Source organism: Protomyctophum parallelum (assembly GCF_964188405.1).
Source record: "Protomyctophum parallelum genome assembly, chromosome: 15".
Classification (NCBI taxonomy): Eukaryota; Metazoa; Chordata; class Actinopteri; order Myctophiformes; family Myctophidae; genus Protomyctophum; species Protomyctophum parallelum.
Window position 1 is genome coordinate 14,508,890 of NC_139710.1, and position 26,863 is coordinate 14,535,752.

The 26,863-nt window shown below is 42.9% G+C and overlaps 1 protein-coding gene across 2 annotated transcripts in view; it reads left to right on the top strand.

Moving 5' to 3' along the window:
- The window catches only part of grid2 (glutamate receptor, ionotropic, delta 2), a 765,355-nt gene that overhangs the window by 453,633 nt on the left and 284,859 nt on the right, over window positions 1-26,863 (top strand). For both annotated transcript variants that reach the window (XM_083784600.1, XM_083784599.1), the window contains one exon: window positions 20,714-20,919. In XM_083784600.1, the coding sequence (XP_083640726.1) occupies window positions 20,714-20,919 (206 nt within the window). The remainder of the gene's footprint in view (window positions 1-20,713; window positions 20,920-26,863) is intronic.

Genomic DNA, 26,863 nt, shown 5'->3' on the forward strand with positions numbered 1-26,863 from the left:
ATGCGATATTTGGGGCTTGATTAGAGCTTAATTTGACTTAGTTGTTAAAATCAACGATGATAGCTTAGCATCCCGGACATCTGACAGTGCAGCACAGTCAAACTACTACCGAATGTTATTGTTCGTTAAACCGGAAGTGGTTTCGCCAGACTCACTCTATTTGGTCAAAATCGGCATAATGGTGACGATACCGCCACCATCAGGACTGGGTATAATACTATATAGTGATATAGTGTGTATATCACAGCTTTTTCTTTTGGCATTAAAATGACGAATTAAACATATGAATAGTGCAGGCAGAAGGCACAATCCACTGTTAATTAGGCTGGCCATAAGCCAGTTTTAAACATGCTCTTCTGTTTATAATCTAAACACTGTGACACGTTTAAAAAGTGTTACAAATAAGTGTTTAGAATCTAAACACTTGAGTTTAGTGTGAGACGAAAAAAATAAAAAACAACTTTTTTTTCCAGGGGCGGGCCCCCATGACGATTATAAAAACATTTAGTCTCTGATTAACAGGGTTTCTATCTGCAGGTTTAGGCAAGTCAGGTTTAACTTTTTTAATACCTTATATTTAATGTTGTGAGCTTGTAGATCTGTCATTATAAGCTAGCTATTTTACATCTTCTCATGAATAACTGAATGTATGTGATTGGTTGGTTAAATTTACATTATATTTGGCGGACATTTGACCTTACCTTACTAGTACTTTTTACTACTAGGACTTAGTAGGACTTAGGAAATGATGTAAATTAAAATGTTATGCACATTTATAATAATTATTAAAATAATATGTAATGTTGTAATGTAATAATTTACATTTGGGGGATATCTTTCACAATAATAAATAAAACATGTTCTAGACATTCTAATGATCACAAAAAAACATATATTACAGTTATTATACTTTTATTAGGGTTAAAGGTCAAAGGTCATAGGTTAAAAAAATATCAAAATTCAGTCCAGAGATTTTTTATGTGATTGATTTTTTTCTCTCTCGGCTTTCTGTTGCTAGACAACCTTTTTGGGGAAAATAAGCTACATTCAACTGCCAAGAACTAAATAATTTAGCATTGCGGTGGCACACTTTTTTTTTCCTCCAATGAAAGTACAGACTCTTGTCTTTACTTTGAGACACTAAGTGTGTACAGTACATCGTCATGGAGCAAAATATACTGTGGGTTAGCAAAAACGCTGGCAAGAGCCACAATAGGCGATGTTTGAACTTTAATTCACCTGTACATTCTCTGTGAATGAAAGTGAGGCCTGAGCTGCCACAGGACCAATCCGAGGGCTGATCAGGCTCCAAGCTAGGCCCTCCTCAGGATGGCAACACATTAAGGACACAATGCTCAGCACCTGCAGGGGACAGAAGCAACAACCAGTACCAGGCAACATAATAGGCGCTCCTCCTATAACCTAGTACCTGCTAAACAAGCCTACTAATAACTATATATAGATATGATAGCATAAGCTCTATATACATTTATCACCATTAACCAAACATAATTAGCCTCCGCCAGGACACTACGGATCTCCACACAAGCCCTGGTGTTCTCTGCTGCAGAGTACTGTGCTCCAGTCTGGAGTAGAAGCCCACATGTGAGGAAGATTGACCCGGTCATCAATAATGCCCTTCGGATTGTAACTGGCTGCCTGAAGCCGACCCCTGTGTCCTACCTGCCAGTCCTAGCAGGAATTGCCCCCGCAGGCCTTCGACGAGAGGCCGCAACCCTCGCACTTGCAAGGAAAGCCCAAGAAAATGACTGGCATATCCTGCACGAAACAACAACTAAGGCAGCGCTCCCATACAGACTTAAGTCCCGTCACCCATATAACAGGAGAGCACAAGATATGCTCGGTTCCATCCCTGAGGACCTGTCTACAAGGGCATGGCTGGCAACCACCTGGAAGCGGGAATGGGAGTCGGCTGAGTCGGACGCTTCAAATCGTCCATGAAGGAGTGGGGCCTGGCAGACAGCGCAGCATGCGAGTGTGGCGAGCCTGAGCAGACTGCCGACCACATCATTACCACCTGTCCTCTGTACAGACCTCCTTCAGAAGCTGGCCTCTTCCAAGTGGGACCAGAGACAATGGCGTGGCTTTCTGACACTGAGCTGGACATTTGACGACGATACACGAAAGAAGAAGAAACATAATTATAAACGGCCAACGGCTGTTACAGATGAGTAAGGCTAGGAATGAGGCTATACCTGGCAGTTACGACTCGAGTCATTCTTGTTAGTGACATTGTTAGTAAACCATGAGATGCAAGCATATAGTTAACATTGAATGAGGGTTCAACTAGAGTTGAGTTGGAAGTGAAATACTCACGACTTTCATCTGTTGGCCGATTCATACTCCTTTTTAGAGCCGAATAAAAGTCGGTTCAGCTCTGTAGAGCCTACAATGTGACGTCATTTGATGTTCTGGGGGGGGGGGGGGGGGGGGGGGGGGTACCGTCCTAAAGTCGGCTCTTTGGTGCCACTGAAAATTTCTGACGAGCCGAGTATGAATCGGCCCTTGGTTTTCCCTACATTGTGAAGACTGTGAAGTGTCTGGTGAAATAAAATGTCAAGATAAAAATATGAATGTCAATGTATCACTAACAAGGTACGGTATGTACTCTAGATAAAATATCCAATGTACATTAACATGTCCATATAGACCTTTCAAAAACACTCTAGGCAGAGGGAGACAACAGAAACCTGCAATGGAGGCTTTAATATATAATTTTAAAGATTTTATATAACCGAGTCTGAGAGTCTAAAAGCCCTGCTAGAGTGTGTGTGTGTGTGTGTGTGTGTGTGTGTGTGTGTGTGTGTGTGTGTGTGTGTGTGTGTGTGTGTGTGTGTGTGTGTGTGTGTGTGTGTGCACGAGTGTAGATTATTGTGAGTGGAGAACACATGCGGAGAAACAAAATAAAGGGGGCTACAGATCCACTGCAGGTTCTAACAGGGATGGTGGCTGCCAGGCCAAATAATCTGGAAGGTTTTGATTATAATTGGGCTTTTGGGGGGTGTTGTGTCTACCACATAAAGAGGGAGAGCTGGTTCTTTGCTTCTAAGAAAAACAAAAATAAAATAAAACAAAAAACATATTCATATTCTGTATCTTTGTATTGTGTATAGTTGATTGATTGTGGAGTGAATTGGATAGATTTTCTTTAACAAAATGAGCTGATTTGGAAAGCTGAGAGCTCTGTTTAAGTGCCAGGGACGTCATCCCGTATCTAAATCAACTATGCACTGGTTGCCATGCCCGTAAAGACGTATTAATTTTTTTACATTTTTTTTAAAACGCCCTCTCTTTTTTTATAATTGGAGAATTGGCACTCAGAGCCTAAACTGGTGACCACCAGGTGGCGCTGAAGGAGTTAAAAATCTAAAAATCTCTCTCTCTCTCTCTATCTTAGTGATAGGGTGATAATTGACATGGGAGTGTTCAACTCACTATGACTGGCAGCTTGTGACAGAGGTGTGTGGGCAAGCGCGTGCATGTGTGTCTGTGTGTGAGGATTGTGCTAGAGGATTATGCGCATGTGTTGTGGGTGCATGCTTGTGTTTTATGTTTTTGTGTGTGTGTGTGTGTGTGTGTGTGTGTGTGTGTGTGTGTGTGTGTGTGTGTGTGTGTGTGTGTGTGTGTGTGAATGTAATACACATTGTAAAGAGGTGCTATTATAAATGCACCATTACTATTTTACAGATTGGCAGTGAAAAATGTTACAACAACTGGGGAATGGATATATATATATATATATATATATATATATATATATATATATATATATGGGCTGAAACAGACATGTGGACCAATATGAGACTGCAGCCTGCAGCCTTCCATGGTAATCCAATACAAGGGCACTGTCCATTAATCAAGAACTTAATGTGTGTAATATGAGTGGCCATCTCGGAATCAGAATGTTGCCAGTTTGCTATTTGTTTCTGTCTCTTTTTTTATAACTCATTGAGCGTTAACACAATTTATTTTTACTCATTTGAAGTATAATGTGTAGAGTTCATAGTGATGAAAAGTTTGTACTTTCACCTCCCACTTTTTGAAGCTTACCTTAAAAATGCTGGTTGTTTTGTGAACTTTGCATTCTGCAAAGATCTCGAAAGCATTAATATATATAGAGCATTATAAAAATGGGGGGGCGGGGTTCTTAAACCACACCATGGGACGTGCAGTGGACAGGGACTTTAAAGTCAATCAGCACTTCTTCTTAACTCATAACATTAGTCAAAAAACATGGAGTGGTGTGTGACTAACAGGGATTGTCACAGAGGACCAATGGAGGCCAAGATATGCTGTTGGGTAGTGGAAGTAAGATGAGAAATGAAACGCCTTTGGAAACCCATAAGCCTTTTTCACATGGAGGATGAGGAAACCATAACCTGTTTGGGCATTATGAGTTCTCAGTATGGATTTGAAAGGGAGAGTACTACTACCATAAGTATTTATAGCCGGTGATATCATTACGTCATTGTTTTGTAGCCATCAGGCTGAAACCCTCAATCTGGAACTTTCTTTCCCTCAAACGGATTCTTCCAAATAAAAGCCACAGGCTACGAGAGACTCATGCTCTTATTGTTATCCTCCCGGTTTGAGGGAAAGGAAGTTCCAGATTGAGGGTCTTCATTCAGTTGAAGGTCTGATGACCAACCAATTACACTGTATGGCAGTGAGGTTTGGGGTCCACTCAGTCACCAGGACTACACTAGATGGGACAAACATCCCACAGAAACCCTGCATGCAGAATTATGTAGGTCCATATTAAACATCCAAAGAAAAACACCAACCAACGCATGCAGGGCAGAATTAGGCCGTTACCCAACAGCTGTGGGTGCGGTTTCAGTTCAGGTGGATCACCGACCACCAGGCAAACCAGGCATACTTGATGCACTGGTGTCCACATAAAAGCATGATTTTAACAAATACTGTACACTTTTTGGAAAAAGTTCTTCCTCCTTATATTATAATAATATAAAAAATCCTGGCACGCCATCTTTAACATTAGGAAAAGAACCCTAACATTTTGGTTGCACCTTAAATCAAGCCCCCAAGACAGCCTGGGATTCCAGGCCCTGCAATCCCAGGACATGAAACCCCAGAGAGTCCCTTCTGTCAACTAGTCCTTGGACTTATTGATCACTCACAACAGTGTCCAGCCTCAACCTCAGACCAGCACTGCTTTGCAACCACTAATTAGAGTCAACCAAATTTGTAAACTAATAAAAGACACCTATCTGGAACATTGGACCAATCAAACCAAAACTCAAAACAAACTTAATTGCTATCTGGCCCTAAAACATGAATATAAACTGTCAGAGTCTGTTTTCGGTCAAAGATAAAAAGCGGAGAAAGATCTTGACCAAATACAGAATGAGTGACCACAGTCTGGCCATAGAGAAAGGACGACACAAGAAGTCCTATATCTACCTCCAGAACAAAGAGTGTGTGGTCACTGTACCACAGCTGAGGTGGAGACTGAGACACACTTTATATTAAAATGTAATAAATATAAAAAAGAATAATATAAAAATACAGTATATAATACTATTTTAAGAAATTAGAAATTTGAGTTGTTGATCCCAAATTTTAAAGAGCTAGATGACACACACACACACACACACACACACACACACACACACACACACACAAGCAAGCAAGCGTCGGGGATGTAGATCTGAAGGCATAGCAGATTTGACACCGTGGCAGACGGGTTACACAACCTTCAATCGGGAGGTGTGACACCACAAATGGAGAGGGGGGGGGGGGGGGGGGGGGGGGAGAGAGGAGAGAGGAGAGAGGAGAGAGGAGAGAGGAGAGAGGAGAGAGAGAGAGAGAGAGAGAGAGAGAGAGGCAGGATGGAAAGGCCACACTTTTTCTTCCGAGGGAGGGGGTGGGGGTGTCTCAACCTCTCGACTTCAAGGTTGGCTCTCAATTTTTCAAGTCGAGCAAAAGACCACCTGCTGTGGGCATGTGAAGGAACTGCCTTCACATGCACACTGCAGGTGGTCTTCTGAAAGGAAGGTAGAGACGTTGCAGAGATGAACACAGTATATTGAGGGTTTGCTATGGCCAACCTGGAGTCAGTATACCCATAACTCAATGGCAGTGTATCCATCATATCGTAGCGATTTGAGCTGGGATCTAACCCGGATCGCCAGCTCATCAGTCCAGCATGCAACAGGTAATGTTAAGAGAGCTAGCTCGCTCCTCTGAGCGAGTTATGGCCGGGTCGCTACACTACCCCCTCGGTTCGATTCGGAGCAGGTGTTCACAACATATCTGCCCGACAGCAATGATATTACAGTGTGAGAGTTAATTTAATCTGCAACTGTAAAAAAGGACAGGTCTTTGTTTTGTACATTTCTGTACTGCTTAGATTTTATTTCATCATGCAACATTGTGGTCCTGCAATTTTACTGGTGGTTACTTGGATGTGTAAAATCATGGTATGCTGGGCAAGAATCTGGGCCAGCCATTTAAAATTCAGCAGCCCTCTGATCGGCATGTAATACATGAAGATTGGACTGGGTACATGAGAGAGGTATAGGGAGGCTCCCAGAGTGGAGTGCAGAGAAATTATACGTTTACCAAGGAAGGCTGGAGAGAGAGAGAGAGAGAGAGAGGGGGGGGGGGGGGGGGGGAATCAAGGTCTAAGGTAGCGCCATAGGGAAGGCGACAGTAAGAAAGAGCAGGTGTGTAGAAAGATTTGGAAATATAAAAGAGAGGTGTGTGAATGGACAGTAAGAGAACCAGGGAAGGTTCTATGGGGTGGAGGAGGGCTCTAAAAGGCTTTAAAGCTTTTTAACCCCGCTATAGCAGCAGGGCTCCAAGCATGGCAATGCAGGTCCTGAACAACTACTGTCTGGATTTCTATGGAATTTGCTGGGCACCTTCAGGCACCCCAGAGGATGAACTCTATATACTATAGTAAACCTAGCGCCCTCTAGTGCTCCCACCAACAATAGTGAGAGGGCGGGGTCGTTCAAACCAGGTGGAGAAGATACTATAGGCTATAAGAAGAACTGACGCAGAATGGTTTTGCATAGCCAGACAGAGATCTCCGCTTAGTGTCGAAATTCAATGAAGGAGTTTCAGGAAATAATGTAATAATAACAGCAATGGTTTTGTGGTGTGTGTGTGTGTGTGTGTGTGTGTGTGTGTGTGTGTGCGCGTGTGCGCACGCGCCTGGCGGTAAAAAGCCATGGAGGAACAGAGTGAGATAACCGTTTTATTTTCCTTTTTTATGTTATAACCGACAATAGCTGTCAACGAGAACATATTTTGGAAAAATACGTAAATTGCAGAGACATGGACAAAGCTGTAATGGTGGGGTTGGAAATTGGAATGATCATATTCTGCTCTGCTGAAGGATAAGTACACTACGTGAAATTGAAAAGGATGTGTACCCATATGATTGTGAGCTCAGAGGATTCAATTCTATAATAATGCCATGGCATAGCACGACAAAGACCGGAGGGTGAGAGATGCTATTATACCTTGTGGTAAACAACTTGTCTCTTATTCTCTGAACAAAGCATAATTCATAAGTAGTTTCATTCTTCTCTCATATCATAGCTACAGAGCTTGGCGCCGCTAAACCATATCCAAAGTAAGAGAAATTTCTGACCCTCTGGCTGCTCGAAACTAATGTCCTATACTACACAATTATATAAGCAAGATATAAAGTAGTACAAGTCATACTATCAAAAACCAAAAATTACAAAGTAAGACCATTTTTATGGGCAACACAATCTCCCAGACGGCAGCTTTAAAGGGTATATTATATGATGAAGTCAACAGGGAATAGTAGTGGAGTTGAGCAGGAGGTAAGACAGGTTGGTGGGTTACAGTCGGGTCGGGTGAGACAGATGGGCGCCAGGGTGAAGGAGGCACGATTGAAAGATGCCAAAACAAGAGACAGGTGTACAGAAAGAGATAGGTACATGCAGAGAATGCAGGCATAGTTTTACAACAGAGGGAGGTTTTGCAAGTCAAGCAGGCGAGAGAGGAAAGGGAAGATATCCAAAGAGGGAGTGTTTGAAAGATGGGGCATATATGAGGGGAGGAGGAAGCTCGCAGCACATAGACAGGGCCATGTTTCAAAAGGAAAGCCAGGGGGAAGGGGAAGCGGGGAAGGCAAGCAGGTGAGAAGACAAGGGTAGGTTTTTTAACACAGAGTAGCGCAGGTGAAATCCCTGTGTGCTGTCAGCGGCTACACTGCATTAGCTCACAGCTTTTCTCTGTGTTTGGAAGATGGATGGCAGTGTGGGAATGGGCAGAGAAAGGTTTATCATCCAACTGGTCTATTGTACCTTTTTTGCTCTATTTGTTTTTCAGCTTTCTTCACATTTCAGAGTAATTGGAGGCTGAGGTTGACATCGATTTTATTGTTTATTGAATGGATTAGCTGACGCCGGGGCGACAGCTAATCTTCATGGGGTCCATATAAAATACATACAAAAAATACATGAAAATACATAATTACAATTTATTCTATAAAATTAAATGCAACATAATAAGAATAACATTATGGTCACGTGGTCAGCTGTAACACATGTTCCTTTAAAGCATATTTGAAAGATAATTTATTTTGTGTTATATTGACTAGTCCTTACCCGTTGTGAGATATTTGCCCCCCCTTGTGGCCGTGAAGGGTACTGCGCCCGGGTGGGTTTGTAATTGACTAATAAATTAATTAATAATCATTAATGTGTCAAATCGGAAAAAGGGCCTTTTTACGCCTTTTTACGCCTTCCATATTCATATGGTCAATGCCTGTGTGAAAAGTGGGAGTGATTGGTGCAGGCAGTAAGGAGCTACGGCAGTGTTTCTGACACACAGACACACGGACACACACTCAGACATTCGGTTAATTATAGTATGATATGATGATGATGATGATATGATATGATGATGTGAGGTGGTAACATGATCCAAAATTATATTGATCGATACATAACTGTTTGTTTAAGGAGGTTCGTTTTTGGAGCAGGGAGTGTTAAATGACCGAGGCTGGCAATTCTGGTGTTATGATTATGTCTGTCACTTGATTTTAATAACTGTTTGAAGAAGTAATCTGGTGATTGCTTAGAAATTATGTTTCTAACAAACATGAGGACACTGCAATGGAGTTTGTTTTTAACAGATAACCAGGACAGGCATTTATGCATATATTCAATATTTGTGCTAGTAGAACAATGAAGTGCCAGTCTAGCAGCTCGGTTCTTAACAAGTTGTAGTTTGTTCAGGTCTGCTTGAGTCGCCGCTGACCATACAACCGGACAATAATAAAGGTGACAAAACACCAATGACTCACTTGACTCATGACTGAGGATGTCAAGTTCCTGACCATGGCTATACCTCTACCCATTTTAGTTACAATGCCATCAATATGGTCTGACCATGATAATTCACTGTCTAGTAAAAAAAGCAGTTTAGTTTTCTTAACCTGTTCTATTGGTATACCTGACATTGATAGATGCAGCTGAGGGTCACCAATGCATATGCCTGCTGCCAAAAACAATACTTTTAGTTTTGGCAACATTCAGCGCTAGTTTGTTATTTTTCACCCAGTTAGACACCAGGCTGTGGCATTTTGGTGAAAAGCTGATCGCCAGTGTGGACAAGGCTCTGAGAAGAATAGGGATGATGAAGATGATGAAGATGAAGCATGATATGTGAAGGGGGAGGTGACAAACTATACATATTGAGCCTATGACCCACAGTATGGCATCCCTAGTATCAGATTCAGTAGATCCTGTGATCTTTTGTGGTCAGATGTAATTTCCTGGGGTCTAGTAGGACTAAAGTAATTAACAATAAAGGAATCTGTTCGAATGCCCCTGCCCCCCTGTCAAAAATGGCTAAAATCGCTAAAACAAAAGAAAGCAGAAAACGATATTATTTCATAATTCAATATAAACCTAAAAATTAACTAACTTGGCAGTGAATGAGTTACGCCTCTCCTTAAGCCATATGCTTGTCATTAGCGATCTAGTAATTTTGGCTAATTACCCTGTCCACATGCATGCGTGGCAACTGGCAAGGTATTGTATATTTCAGGAGCGGAGTGATGTAGAAAAACACATGATTTAGGCTAATTCTTTCTTTGTATTTACTGCGAACAGTGCTGGGTGAAAGTATTCATGCATTCATTTCAGCACAGATCTACAAGCTCACTTAATGCATCGCGACGCATTGTGTAGTGGAGTACAATATGGATCCAAGACAGAACTAAAAGTATTGGATATGGTAAATACCTCAAAAATGTATACTTAAGTACAGCATTTAAGTGAATGAATTAAGTGAATCAGCTACAGAGCTGATCATGAGTTTATATCTTCCCTTCTTCGCTGGAATCCTGCCTCAAAGCAGACCAGAGGTCGAAAACTGTCGGTCCCTGATGTCATCGCTAGCCTGGACACATGCATCAGTAAGCAGGACCTGGGGATGGCAATGAAGGACCGGGAAGTCTGGTGTGGCGTTGTGAAATCCATGATCTCGACTGCGGTCAAAAGATAATGATGAAGTGAATGCACTTAGTTACTTTCCACATGTGTACAGCCACGACGAACAGTGTTGGCTACAAGCATTTAAGACATTGTACAAGTGTAGCAGTTTAGATTTAGATTAGTTTGAGTCAAAAGACAATCATAGAATGATGAATCTATAGTGGGCTGAATTACAGAGTGCGGTTAATGAGTAGGTCTTTTCTAAAATCCTGTCTCAAAAAATGAATTGTTTCCCCCCCCCCCCAATCAGTGATCTCAGTAGCAGCAATCAGCAGTGGTGGAAAGTAACTAAATACATTTACTTAAGTACTGTACTTTTTGAGGAATTTGTACTTTACTTGAGTATTTCCAATTTCCAATACTTTCACTTCTACTTCACTACATTTTACTTCCAAATATTGTACTTTTCTGCGAGAGTGAGGTCTAGCCAACACCAACTTGGGATTCCTGGATCGCTGCCCTCCACAATTTCCTATCCAACATCAGGTTCTTGAGCTCTGCAGTTTTGTCAGCCAAGCTGTCGCGCCGCAGCACGTCTACATAGGTGTTACGCTTCTTTCCCCTACTGGCTTTGCCCTGGGTTGGCTGTCAATTTACTTGCCTCAAGTTCTGGGTGCCTGACGCAGTGCCCTGCCAGCCTCATCCTTCTCTCTCTGCCTTTGTCCGTGACGCGTGGTAGGTCCCCATGGAGGTCCACATTTCTGATGTCCATGTGACGCCTAGTGCCATTCGTAGCATTCTTGTGTAGACTCCATCCAGGGCTTTTTCCTGTTGTACTGTGAGGGTCCATGTTTCGGCCCCATACAGCAGTACTGACTCCACTTTGAGGGTCCATGTCTCGGCCCCATACAGCAGTACTGACTCCACTGTGAGGGTCCATGTCTCGGCCCCATACAGCAGTACTGACTCCACTGTGAGGGTCCATGTCTCGGCCCCATACAGCAATACTGACTCCACTGTGAGGGTCCATGTCTCGGCCCCATACAGCAGTACTGACTCCACTGTGAGGGTCCATGTCTCGGCCCCATACAGCAATACTGACTCCACTGTGAGGGTCCATGTCTCGGCCCCATACAGCAATACTGACTCCACAGTAGCTATGAACAGCCGCCTCTTAAGGTCTTTACTTGCGCAAGCAGAGCGTGCAAGTAATAGTTTCGCCCGGCTCGTACGCACCGTCCCAGCCAACCCGCCACTTTTGATGCGTATGCACCGTCCCAGCAAATTGTGCCTGATTTGCTGGGACCATATTTCATGGTGTGTATATGTATAACTAGCTCTCAATGATGACGTAAGTAATATGTGTAATAAAGGACCCAATGCCAGAGTGTAATTGGTTTTCGATGGTGACGTAATGACGATAGTGTTGGGAGGATTAAAGGTAATGCTCCTGTGTATACATGTATGTAATCTGGCACCACTGCCGTATCAGGCACAATTTGCTGGGACGGTGCATACGCATCAAAAGTGGCGGGTTGGCTGGGACGGTTTTTGGCGAAAAGTAACCACAGTATACCGCTAATCAACTTACAAATCACATATACATATAGTATATGTATAACTAGCTCTCAATGATGACGTAAGAAATATGTGGATTAAAGGACCCAATGCCAGAGTGTAATTGGTTTTCGATGGTGACGTAATGACGATATGTTTTAGTGTTGGGAGGAACAGTTTTACTGCCAGGATTGGTTTACTCCAGGTTACTGTCGCTGCGATATACGACATACCTGCCTTTTGTTTTATGTGTTTAATCCGACGTATTGTAATAATTAAAAATAAACTCCGTCTTTGCTGCGGAGCTGGAGACGAGAAGGTTTCGTTTTGATGACGAAACCGGAAATCAACACATGCTGTGGGCTGCTAGGGCTTCTGGGAAATTGAGGCCAATGCAAATGAACGGGGTACAACGCCTCATGGAGGAGGGTCTTGTGGGGCCGTCTTGCGGCGCACCAAGATGGCGGGTGGTGCGATCGTTCATAACAAGCGAAGCAACCTTTTTTCGCCGGATTTTCACGGATCAAAAGCCCAAATAATTCAGCGTATGCTCTAAAGGTAATACAACAATCTCGGCAGTGAAGGGGGTTGATTAAAATGCGGGTTACACGTTTAAAACAGTCAAACTGTTAAAGGTAATGCTCCTGTGTATACATGTATGTAATCTGGCACCACTGCCGTATCAGGCACAATTTGCTGGGACGGTGCATACGCATCAAAAGTGGCGGGTTGGCTGGGACGGTTTTTGGCGCAAAGTAACCACAGTATACAGCTAATCAACTTACAAATTAGATATATATTAGGGGTGTGCATCTCTCCTTTACAAGACGATTCGATACGTATCGATATGCATGGGCTACGATGCGATTCAGAGACGATACATTTATACACACAACGATTCGAATTCGATTCGGTGGAAAACTAAGACTGGAATAAAATAAATGAAAGTGGAATGAGATAGCTGGGGAAAGACATTCTAGAGGTGGGTTTGAACTTATAGGTGGTGGCATATCTCTGAGTTTTGGGAAGTGCATTGTTTTGACAGGTCTGCCTGCTGTGGACAGTGAAACCCTGACCATTAAACATGGGCAGACGCAACGATACAGTCATACTGTCGATGCAAACAGACGTGTACAGTAGCTGCTCGGCCTGCTCCAAATGATATTCCCATTTGTCTTTGTGTCTGCCCGTGTAAACGCAGCATCGAGTGTTAGTGGTTGGGGAACGGATGGACCATAGAGTTATTAAGGAGGACTCCTTCTAACTCCTTCTAACGATATGGACCAGAGTTAAACTAATGTTAGCTCCCATGCTAACTAGTTGCTAGTGCTACCCTCATCAGAAACAACACCACCATCCAGATCGGGTGGAAGCTGGCGCTGCTGATATCACTTTGCTTGTGCCCGTGGATGGGAAATGAGATTTAAAAGGCTATAGAAGCGTGGATGAAAGGCAAAGCACAGATGTGCAATAAAGTTGTGTCGTGACTCGTATCTGCGTGTGTATACTAATACTAATTATATCTTCAGGCAAAGTGACGTGATGCCACCAGCACGCCCGCCAAGCAATCACGGCCAGCTGCGGAGAATAGTTTTTTTGGCTAATAAAAGCTCACTCTCTGTCTCGCCGTCGGCTGGTTCACATCGGGCAAGGAGGCACGGTGATCCTTTAAATAGATCGGGCAGTAAGTCTTTTCCCATATTATCCTCAAGCACGCACATAAATGATAGTAGAATGGCTTCTCATTGTCGCTGTTCTAGGCGAAGGCCCTAGGAAATACACCTTATTGCAGTTTCCCCTGTGAAATAATAAGGCCATTCAGTAGTTTGGAACAATAAGGAAGCTACGGTTAAATGACTTACCGAATCCCTGTGAAATCCCAAATATCACCTACCAGAACACTGGAAAGCTCATATTGACATTCCCTCGAAATTGGAGAATTAATCAACCGCAAAACGACCCTGAAAGAAAGACCTAAGCTAAACTTAAGCTGAAAAAATGGCCAAATGTGATGACCTCATCACATTTATGAAGATGGCTATGGCCGTTTTTAGCCAAAGGAGTGTTTGCAAAACTGATGCTTGGAATGGGTTCAGAATCATGATTAACCCCTAGTTTTCAATGGTACCCCGACGTTCAACGCCTGCATTTTATCCAAAATGTATATACTAATCAATTTTTAATATATTATTTTGATGACCCTAAGGATCATAAAAAACCTTGAACGATATTTGGGGCACACCCCTTTTCAGCTTTGATTGACTGGCCTACTTCCCATTTGTCCAATGAATGCACGTCCGCTGGATTTGTTCTGGATTTGTCCTGATTGTCGTAGGAGACAATCTCAACCAGCAGAGCGGAGTGAACTGACCAACATTGGCATCCATAGTTTCTTGGGAAGAAACTGTTGAGATGGCAGGTGTTTATAGTGTTAATAGACCGGCACCATCTCCCAGATGAGGTTTTCTCAAACAGATGGCCCCCTTCCTTTCTGCCTGCTTGCCTGTGCAAGGATACCATCCCACTCTAGTCCTCTTGTCTCCATGGTGTTGAAATTCCTTAATTGAGGGCAGCCAGCAGCCAGTCAACCCGCTCAGGTGGTCCTTTGGAACTAAACCACATCATGAGCTAAGGATGTGATGATTCTTTTGATTTAGAATCACTCTTACTCTTCACTTCATTACTCTGTAATGGTGGTTATAAAAGCTGATGTACAGTACTGTGGATGTCACAGTTGCGGATGGTGTCAGTTTTGGGTACATTTTTATCTTTCCACTTTTTCTTGAAATTGTGTGTGTGAAGTCTCATTTTCTATGACATCCTATTGTCCATTACATGTCATGCTGTCAAGATATTCACCCTGAAATGTTATAATGTAGATTTGACCTGTTAAACCCATAATGCATAAGTTAGGTTCATAGATTGGTGCATTATTGCATTACAAACAGTTAGATTTCATATCACATGTATTGTATACATTTCATCAATTCATGTTCTACAGGTTAGATTCGTTACACTAAACATTCCTTGGTTTAAACTTGAAATTGAATGGTCTGTGATATATGGAGTTGTTTCCTGCAGTCATTTAACGGAGCAGGTGTTTGTCGAGCATTGATAAAGCATTAGACATGCTGTACAATTAGCACCAGGAGCCATGGTGGCCAAAGGATTTACCATGGCAAATAAAACCATGCCAACTCCTCAGTCAATCAGCAGGCAAACAGGTAAACGCAAAGACGGACGGACGGGTATAGGGAGACAGATACACCTGCCTGCCTCCCCCAGATACAAAAAATGAGAGAAGAACGGAAATGCAAACAAAACTGAAATGCAGGCAGATCGACAGCCGTACAGACAGACTGATGGTGCAGGGGATGAAAAGAGAAAATGGGACAGTCGAGAATTAATCTGTAGAACAAGCACGAAAATAAAACGGTAAACCCAAGCTGCGATGCTCCTTGGGTTTACCGCTCGCTTTGTTGACAAAGGCTTTTGATTCCGTGATTTACAAAGGTTTCTCACTGCAGAGGTTATAAATCAACTGTTATAAATTGTTGATCTAGCTTGGCACCGTTGATTCTTAACACGGTGTGCTTCACAATGATTTACAGTATACACTAGAACCTCAACAAAGAAACACTGAAGTTGCTTACACTAGTAGAAATATACAGTGTGTGCTAGTGTACTGTATGCGTGTAGACAAGTGATGAGTGTTGTTGAGTGAACAAGACAATGGTGGACTTAAGTTGAGCCCAAATTTGACCTTTAAAAATAAGTTAATTTAAGTTCATAGAGTGCTTTATTGCATTACAAACATTTAGATTTCTTATCACATTTAATGCGTACACAATTATTGTTGTACAGGTAGGAGTGAACAAGACAATGATGGACGGTATGTCAGCCCAGGGGCCCCTACTACTGTAAATCCGGCATTGTCCGTGGCCGTGCAAGCCCCCAAACCTGTTCATCTGCGTTTAATCTATGTTTGCTTCGTTGCCCGGTGCCGTAGCAGTGGCAACCATCAGACCCCATTCATTTTCCCTAGAGATTTCGAAAAACATTTATGCCAATTATTGTCTCCACCAGGCCGAAGGCATGTGGGGAGAGTATGTTTTGCACTCCGTCCGTCCGTGTGTCCGTCCGTCCGTCCGTCAGTGTGTCCGTTCACATCTGCTCTTTATAGCGCCACCAGGAGGCCGACATATGTAAAACACATTTTCTATTATTACTCCTTCACATTTTATCCAAATTTCACGCAAATCGGTACACATGATCTCCATAGTCATGTGATCAAGACAGGTTTGTTTGATTTCTCATATTCCATCCTGATTGGCCCGATTGCCTCCTACAGTTTTCAGGAGTAGCAAATGGCCACAACTCCTCAACGCAGCGTCCGATTGCGATGAAACTGTACTCGCATATTCCCACTAGGCTGAGGAAGAATCCTGGTGGAGACCTGTGCCGATTGGCACTTTATCTAGTTTTAATACTAGAATCAAGCCATCCAGGATCCAGGGTGAATCATGATGATGATGATTGCGACTGCAGCTCGCATTTACTATGAAATTGTGCATTTCCCGTCAGTGTGTTGTTTCATTGGTCATACTATTTATAGCACAGGGGCTACTTTCCAAATGACCAGTTCAATAAGATCTACCCACCTGAAAATAGTTTCAATATGAGGGTGCTTTAGAATAGCGGCGCTGGCATTATACATATAAGACAAATGCACTTGGAATGGGAAATAGAGGGGGAGAAATGGAATAGATAGGGTTTTCTTGTATTTAATTTATAATGCTACCGATGTTTGTGCACAGCAACACTGAAAACAAAATTTTGCATTGTGGAGTTGAGCTGACAGGCGCTTTTTGATGTCAATCAACCAAGTCACCTTTAATTCAAGTGGCAGATGTCTTTTATATATTTAATTTAAATATTATTTAGGGACACTATCCCGAGTAAAGCTACACACCGGCCTGTTCTTTGGAGCTTGATTAGGAACTTGTTTAACTGTCTGTCTGAATATATGTTCATGTGGGCAACATTTAGCGAGGGCAGAACAATTATGTTACAATAAATACCATTTGTTTTTCTTTTTTCCTTTTGAGCGGTGCCTAACCGCTCCAATGAACAACTATGTGTGTCCCTATGTACTGTATGTATGTCTCCATGTATGTCTGGCACTGTCTCCATGTATGTCCTTGCAGTATGCATGTATGTCTGTTTAGCCAACACACACACACACACACACACACACACACACACTGCTCAGTTCACACATTGGTGTAATTATATTGTTTCTTTTTGGCAAATTGTCTGCGAATATACATATATTGTGAAATGCCAAGAATAGGGATGATAGGGTGCATGCAGTTAACAGCTGGTGTTGTTCATTGCGAGTTACTCTAATGTCAGTGATGATGTGGAGGGTGGCTGCAATAACTTTGATTGTAATTAGACTCATCCTGTTTTGAGCCTTGTGGACAGATTGAAAGTAGCCTTGTTCTGTTAACATGCCATCTCATCATCTCTGCTTGCTCATTTCGGCTTTTCACCTTCACGTACATGCATGACTGCGCACACACACACACATACACATATGTCACACCGTTATAACTCGCCAGCACGCGGTGTTAAGTAAAGTTAGCATTAAATACCAGAGCAGAGAGGTGATGTGGGGACAGGAACATTATGCCCTGGCTTTATAGGCCCATAATGTGAGAGATTTAATGAACAGCTTAAATTGGCGAGCGCGCGCACACACACACACACACACACACACACACACACACACACATATGCCCAGAGGTCCAGAGGACGACAGCTGGACAGTGCCCAAATCTGTTTACAAGGCAGTTTTGAATAAGAACAGAGGCATAGCGAGTGAGAGACAAGCTGTTGTGTTGTGCTCTCTGTTGTGTTGTGTGGAGTCTGCAGTGTATTTCCTGTTTGTGCACTTCCTGTTAATTTCTTCAATCTGGGAAAGGGTAATGCTTTGGCATCTCACACACACACACACGCTGTCTTTCCTTTTTACGTCATTACAGCCCCCCAGTTTTGTGTTCAACATTGTCATGGCATTGCCCCATAGTGAGTGCCCTGGCCCTTGACAAACCCTAATCAATCTATTGAATTGCTTAACAATGACAACAGTGTCATCAAATAGACTATTAAGTGCCTGCTTTACATACCGGCATACCTACATACTCGCACACACTCAACTGACATGTACATGATTACGCACGAACACATGAGCGAGTGCACACTCGCCGGCACACACACACATCATTAGCAGACTGCGTCAACCTTAGTACATTAATTAGGATTACCTTGACCTTTAGTGTAGCTCATTAAGAACAGAACAGCCCAGATATTATATACTCTGTTACTAGCGTCTTGAGGTTTGTTTTGAATGGAGATCATTGCAGCAGTGTTTCTCTGCAGCCTGTTCTAATCTTCAAGACTCATAATTAATATTGCCTTCAAATGCTGACGCCAAAAGCCACTTTTTGCGTCCTACTGTGTGTTATTGACAGAATGTGGATGTTGTCAACTCTGGATGTTGAAACTGACATTGTGCAATTTCTAAATAAATTAAAACCGGCATGCAACTCGGTCAGCACTGAGTTGACAGCTCCACACAGGCACTTCCCCGGCTGATGCCTCATGGGGCTCAAGGCTGCTGCTTTCAGTGTGCTTGCCTTGTTGTTCAGTTTCCACGTTGAGTCGATGTAACAAAGTGGTCCTCAGTTACTTATATTTTGCACATGTATGCTTATTTTACACACATATTGTAGGCCTACCAGTATTTATATTTGCACAGCATTATGCACTTTAGTCATTTTGCACACAAAGGAAAAGTCATGAGTTGAACTGGTTTATTGAAAGTATTAAAACATGGGAGTTGTTTCCTATTAGGCAGGATGGCCACTCAGCATTGGACAGTACCACCTGGGGAAACAGTGGGATGTTTGGTCATGATGTGCAATATAAGTACAATATGTAATATGCGACTGTGGTATGGGTAAATGAATACTTACTGTTTCTGTTCCAGTGTGTCCCCTTCTTCTTCCTCCTCTTCTTCTTCTTCTTCTTCTTCTTTTTGTTTTACGGCAGTTGGCAACCAGTTTATGGTGCATTACCGCCATCTAGTGATCCAGCTCCAAAGTGTCCCCAGGCTACCAGAGCACCATATATGGGTCTGGACTGGACCACAGTGAAATTACATGTGCATTGGAGCTGCTAATGTTAATGGGATATGTGGTTTATCTTGCAATAGTGGGCATAATTGATATTTACTTACCTGTGTAGTGATATAGATTTATAGGCTTATGTGATGTGGGTTATGTGGGCTTTAGAAGTGTTGCATGTTTGCGGTTACTGGTAACATGGTAGAGGTCTGCACTGATTGTTTCAGCTGCCTATAAAAGGATACCAGGAAGCACACACACACTCAGTGATTGATCAGTGAGAGGGCATGGTGGAGCTGCACACCAACATGTCCTATTTGTTTGCTGCTTGCTGCCATGCCATTTCCCATGCTGTAACCTTCTTTTGGGAATAAATCACGGTGTGGCTGCATTTGACGGTTTTGACCTCCTGACTCTGTGTTCATTAACAGCCGCTTATTGGGCCAACACTACAGTCGAGAACAGTCACATTCCGTTGTCATCAACGGAATGTGACTGTTCTCGACAACTGTTCTCGCAACGGATGCAAAAGGTTGCTTTGTACTCTACCACCACCGATCTTATCAAAGTGGATGGACACAGTGGAATATTAAACCTTTGCCCTGACGGTTGCAGGAGTCCAACAGTAAGCTATATCTGTAGTCCTATAACATTCTGGTTAATACTAATGGCATGGTTGCCACTACTGGTCTGCTTCATGATACAGTACGTGTATAAGTGCATCTGACCACATGTTGCTTTGAAATTGTATGCAAACAATCAAGGGTTCAATTTAAGAGCATATATGTAGGCTACACATTTATTATTTATTGGAGGCAGGATTTCAGGGGTTCACTCAACATCTTGTGTACTGTAGGTGCAATGTTTTCAACAATACAGCAGTACATTACTTTTTATATGGCTTGAAAACAAGGCCGGTATGCCAACAGCAAGGCCTCGAGATTCATGACCAGCAAGCCACTAAGTAAGTGCCTGTGCTGAGCCATGGTTGGCACGTTGCATTATCCATTATCCCTACAATGGCCAATCAGGGTTTCTGAGCTCAAGCTGTCCCCCTGCCATCCTAGAGAATTTCATACTTTTAGTACTATTTATTACCTACTGTACATCATCATATTCGCTGTTTGAAATTCTTTGGAAAGCGAATAGTGGTTAAGTGTGTCTGTGGAGTGTGGATTTCTACAAATATTGAACCAATGAAAAGTATTAACAAGAGATTGTGACAAAATTATAATTACATTTGATCCATCAGAACCCGCAGGTTCTTTTTATTTTCTCCCATCTACTGAAAAGTAACAGTTTTGGACAATGGACATACAAGGTTTCTGCCCGGCAGCAACTATACGGTATGCTACAGTATGTGAAAGTTCTGAATAATATAATCAACTAAGCTGCCGATGAATATTAGCATTGCCCAGCTCAACCCACTCCCCTCACCACCGCGCCCCACCCCAGCCCCAGTCAGTGAACTGTAACATCCCTGTGTCTACTTCCCAGATATCCGTGGCATCGAAGACTTCCTGGACCGGACCTCTCAGCAGGGAATGGACGTGTCGCTGCAGAAGGTGGAGTCCAACATCAACATGATGATCACCAGCCTGTTCAGAACCATGCGGGTGGAGGAGCTGCACCGCTACAGAGACACGCTGCGCCGGGCCGTGCTGTTCATGAGCCCTGCTACTGCCAAGGCTTTTATCACTGAGGTACGCAATAGTGTTTATGTGTAGACATGCACGCACGCACACACGCACACATGCACACACCCACACACACAGGCACGCAGGCACACACACCACATCACATCACATCACACCGAGACACATCGCTACAGGCACGGATGCTTCAGAAACACCTTGGCAATCCACTTCAGGCAAAATAGCATGGTGTGGATGGATGTGGAGTGGGGCATCTATGCCAACACTGATATGATATGATTTGATATGATATGATATGATATGATATGTTGTGATGTGATGTGATGTGATGTGATGTGATATGATATAGGCATGTAACGATTCACTCAACTCACGATATGATTCGTATCACGATATGACGTTCACGATACGATTTTTCACGATATTTTAAACAAAAAATATTTCCAGAAAAAAATCAGTTTTTTTATTTTATATAATTTATCTTTCACCCAAGCTTTTTTCACATTTTTATTTAACTACATTGCAAAAGAAGTAGCATTACTTTTGACAGTGCAGAAACATAATTGCCTTCCTTGATGTAATGAGCATCAACGACCATCATCACCTGGGCACAGTCACAGACACACATAGCTCCCCTTTATAGTGCTCTACTACTGACTCAGTCTCATATATGATATGATATGATATGATATGATATGATATGATATGATATGATATGATGAAATGGTTTCAGGCAAGTGGAGCTCTTGCCATTGCTGTGCTATTATCATCGTACAGTACATAAATACAGCTAATATAAACCTTTCGTCTGCATGTCCCTCAATTCGTATGTACAATTTGGGTTCCTAGTTCCTACACTAACGGCGGCATTACAGTAGGAAGTCACGAGGTGCCACTAACTGAGTTGTTAAGGCGTAGGCACTGATGCCTGACAGCGAGTCAGGGTTCAATTCCCCGACAGCCTTGCTTAGTATTTTAACTTGCGTCGCAAGAAGAAAAAACGCAAGAAAATGTGACGCTCATGGCACGAGAGGAGGACACATAGGAAAACAGTGGCGTTAATGGCGATACGTTTCTAATGACTCATCGCGATGTGATTGCCCACCACTAACATGGACTAACAGGTATTAATGTAGCTATAGGAATACACACCACATTGCAGTGCTGTGTGGGTGTTCTGATGTGCTGTACGTACACGCATACAATGTCTGATATACTGTACACTTGGATGGTGCAGATCAAAGCTAACACGTGTCGTTGTGAAGCTTGCAGAGCGTCTATTTTCGGTGCGCGACACCCACGCCAAAACTAAATATAACTGAGGCATATCCCACTAAAGCACGTATGCATGTGTCTACAATGTGTAGAGGCATACAACACATACCATTAATTACTGTGTATATGAACAGGTAAATGAAGCACATTTCCTTAGGCAATCTCACCTTATCTGTGGACGATGTCTGTAACAGTGGAACACTGTAACAAACTACAGTCATGTTGACAGTGACACTAATTTCTGTTGAAAACGTAGTGCAAAGCAGCATGTATCAGCATACTGTGATGCTGCCAGCAACTACACAGTGAAATCTATGACACATATTACAGCCACATTATTCAGAATGAACAGAAATAAAATAAGTGTGTGTCTGCACGCATATGCGATTAAAGTATTTCCCCCCCATTTGGTTCCATTTGTACACTCATTTGAATTAAATTAACACAAAGACTTTTACTGTGTATGAAATTAAATTACAGACTAAATGAAAGCCACACCTTCTTCCCTATGCACAACTTGCAGCGGACACTAATGTTCATCTCGTCTTTATCACGGACATACTCAAAATAATGTGAATACTTCCAAGTAGTGAATGAAACGATTTGTGGTGCCGGTGTCTCCTCCACCTCCTCCATGTTTAGTTTGTTTTCTTCTCTTGCAGTCTACCACAAGTCACACACTAGTTTGTTGTTCCGCGTTCCGGACGGTTTAAGGCCCGTCCTTCTGCATCCGATACTTCACACGTACAGACAAGTGTGCATCGTTTCCATATCCGCCCTATAGAGTATAGATCTAGAGCGGATCAACAGCCTGCAAAGCAACTCGACCCCAACCCAGTCAAACACTCAAACCCACAGTACCACCAAGGCTCGTGTAATGTAATATTATTACTCAAAATGTGAAAGTAACTAGTTACGTTACTAGTTACTGGAAAAAAGTAATAATATTACTGAAAGTAATACATAATTTTAGTTACTTGACAACACTGCCGATTATGCGTGTGTGCGTGCGCTGTGCGCACACGTGCATGCCTGCGTATGTATTCTACCCACCTCCCATGTATTGGGGAAGTGGAAAATGTCTCTCCTCGCTATTTACAGAGCTGGCTTTAGCTAATAACAGGGTCTAATAACAGTGTGGCTTGATAATAATTTGACTCCGCACTCAGCTTTGTTGTTTTTGTCACTGTATATTTGCGTACATGGCAACACAATGGATGCATCTGCATTGAACCCATCCTACGTGTCAGGGTGAGTGGGCACTACAGGGGCAGTGCCTCTGGGAGCAGCTAGGGTTAAGTGTGTTATTCAGGGAAATGTTGACACATACAGTACAGTAGACAGGGGACCTTCTGTTAACCCAGGCGGCCTCTCTACCCACTCAGCTACGGCCTCCCCGCTTACCTGTGGATATCATGTCATGTTGATGTCACATCACATTGATGACAGCAGTCTTGCTCATGAATGATATGTTCTATCAAGTACTTCCTTCAGTTCCTTGGTCTGCTGGCAGTGTGTACAATACATTAGACAATGATCATTCCAGTGATTTGCAGGTTTAGCCGCAGACCTTCTTCTAGACAGCTATGCACATACATTTATATACACATGTATTAAAGCCACCTCAGCAATACTCCCATGCAGACGTTTAGCCATAAGATCTGGTTATTATAGGATTTGTGGTGTTCTTAATTGTAGCCTAAATGCATAAGTGTATATACTGTATATCAGTCATACATATACATTAATTATGCTTTCTGAGCCCATGATAATCGGCCATGGCCTTTTGGCTGACTCAAGTTAATTCTTGGCATCTATACCAATTAGCCAGATCAATTGAAATATGGAACGACTAGTCTCATGCATTATTCACAAAGGCCTTGAGCATGACACTTGTGCAAATTCACACTTGATAAGAAGCTATTCTCCTCGGTCCCACTCTCTTCAGTCTTATCCCTTCCCTGCTCATCTCTCTCTCTGTGTTTCTGTGTCTCTCTGTCTCTCTCTCTGTCTCTGTCTCTCTCTCTCTCTCTCTCTCTGTCTCTCTCTCTGTCTGTCTCTCTCTCTCTCTCTCTCTCTCTCTCTCTCTCTCTCTCTCTCTCTCTCTCTCTCTCTCTCTCCGCCCCAATCTCTACGTTGGTTTCCTCATACTGTTCATTATCATTCTCTTTTCATACAGTATCTCCATCATGGTAGGAGACAATCAGAGAAGTGCCCCCCCCCCCCCCCCCTATACAGAAATAGTATGGAGGTCATGGTTGAAAGCAATAGGCTGTAGTGGCAGTTATGAATCCATAATTTGAAGAGTTAGGGTGATGCTTAATCCCACGTGTCATGTTCTCATCTCAGTTTAATTAAAAGTGACCTCAAGAGCAATCACAATCTAATTTGGCTGGAGGCGTGACAGAGAGGCGGTGAAAGGCTTTGGGTGAATCGTGTGTGTGTGTGTGTGTGTGTGTGTGTGTGTGTGTGTGTGTGTGTGTGTGTGTGTGTGTGTGTGTGTGTGTGTGTGTGTGTGTGTGTGTGTGTGTGTGTGTGTGTGTGTGTGTGTGTGTGTGTGTGTGTGTGTGTGTGTGGAGAGAGACTAGTGCACAGGAATCCATTATGCAACTTCAACGACAGGTCCAAGCCATAGACTGTAAAAAATATGGACAAAGCGTTCCCCGGGTCTAACATGAACGTAAAATGAAGCCTGTAATAATATGCTAATTCCTGATGTAAGTCGCCATCTTTTGGTACCAGCTGGCCATTGGCTGGCTCCGTTTTGTACCAGCTGGTCATTGGCTGCCCAGACAACGAGGCGGGTCTTCCCCCCTTCTTCTCCGTTGGTTTTTATTTTGACTCGAGTGGGAGGGGAATCCCGATCATAGACTGTAACGGTAGCCACGCCCCTCAGAACATACGCGACTTTATGGTAATTTTTTTAATTAATGGGACCATAATTTTCCAAAAAGAATATTATGACATTAGAAATGAGACTTTAAACTAGTGACTGGAAGAAGAAAGTATTCATGACCATGTTTATTAAGGTAATACAGTCTAGGTGAAGTTGGGCCAAAATACATGGGCCTCTATGGAGCTATGGGGCTTTTTGGGTCCAGTCCAGCGCCACAACAGGCCATTATATGAACTACCGATTTCAAATGAGGCTTCACGAAATATCTGGCTGACTGCCCCCCTGGTCCAAGCTAGCAAGGTCATGCTCTGTGTCACTTTCCATAAAAATCACACTTGTGTGAAGTGAGGGCGCTCTTATCATCACACATCATCACATTCCGACCAATCACAATAGGCGTACTCACTTTTCTCTCATTCTTCAATTTCTGGCCTCACTTGTAATCCTCCATATGTACTTTGCTCAGCCAATCAAATCATCGCTATGGGGTGATCAGCCAATCAAATCATCGCTAAAATTCACACAAACCGACCAAGCTGGGCATAGGTGGCCCTCAAAAATATATTATTGACCTTCTCCCCCTAAATAATACAATGGGTTGCTGCTAGTCACCAAACCAGTATAACCTTCCATACGAAAATATGATGCATTTATTCATTGAGATGTTCTAATTCAATAATTTGTGCTATTTTGTCAGCTCAAAATGTCAGACATTTTTGATCAATTACTGCATTGATTTCAAATTGTGACCAAGACATTAATTAGCTTTCTCCGGCAAGATGTTCCCTTTTGGGGACCGACAAAGCTGTCATTAATATTCTAATTGTGTCCGACAACAAGTGAAGAGCGGCCTCTAGGATGAAGTGCTAGATAAGATGGGTGGGCTATAGATTGATGACCACATAGCTGTCCCTGGCAAGGAGCTATGAAGAGAAACGGCCAGAAAAAGAGGGCAAAAGACATACGGAAAGACCGAAGACCGACATTCACACGTAGGGACCTGAAGAGAGAGAGAAAGGCTGTCTGAGACCTTGTTTTTATTCCATCAGAGTTATTTGTGCAGTCGTTTGTCACTGAGAGCACCTCCCTTCCAGATGCATTAGGGGGCCTGATGGAGACTGCAACTGAAAACTCAAAACTCAGAGGGGAGGGTGGATAAGGCGGTCATAAAGATGGTTCAGAAAGAAATTGAAAGAAGTAATTGTGGAAAGGAGAGAGGTTACAGAGGATCGAACAGAGATGTGACAGACAGACAGACAGACAGACAGACAGACAGACAGACAGACAGACAGACAGACAGACAGACAGACAGACAGACAGAGGTTGCATGCTGAGGGGAGGCGAGGGTCAAATGTATTAAACTTATCCTCTGATTAGAGATCCCAGTGGTCATGAGTGTGTTGTACCGTGTGGGGTATTGTTGAGGGGAGGTTGTGGTCGTTGACTGTGACTGATGGGGCTGTGTCCCTGATGTGATGCCATTTCTGTCCCTGGCTGTGAGCTCTGCAAGTGTTGTTCAACAACAAATCATATTCCACCATGCTCTCTCTCTCTCTCTCTCTCTCTCTCTAACACACACACACACACACACACACACACACACACACACACACACACACACACACACACACACACACACACACACACACACAGCCACACACACACACACACACACACACAGCCACAGCCACACTTTCAAATTTCTGCAATTTAACTTTTGTCTGCTTTGTTGACCTGTTTTCCAGTCCTGCACTTAGGGGGGTGTGGCATAATATGTTTGATAGTTTGGTGGCCTAGGAATGGTGGCTATATTATAGCCAC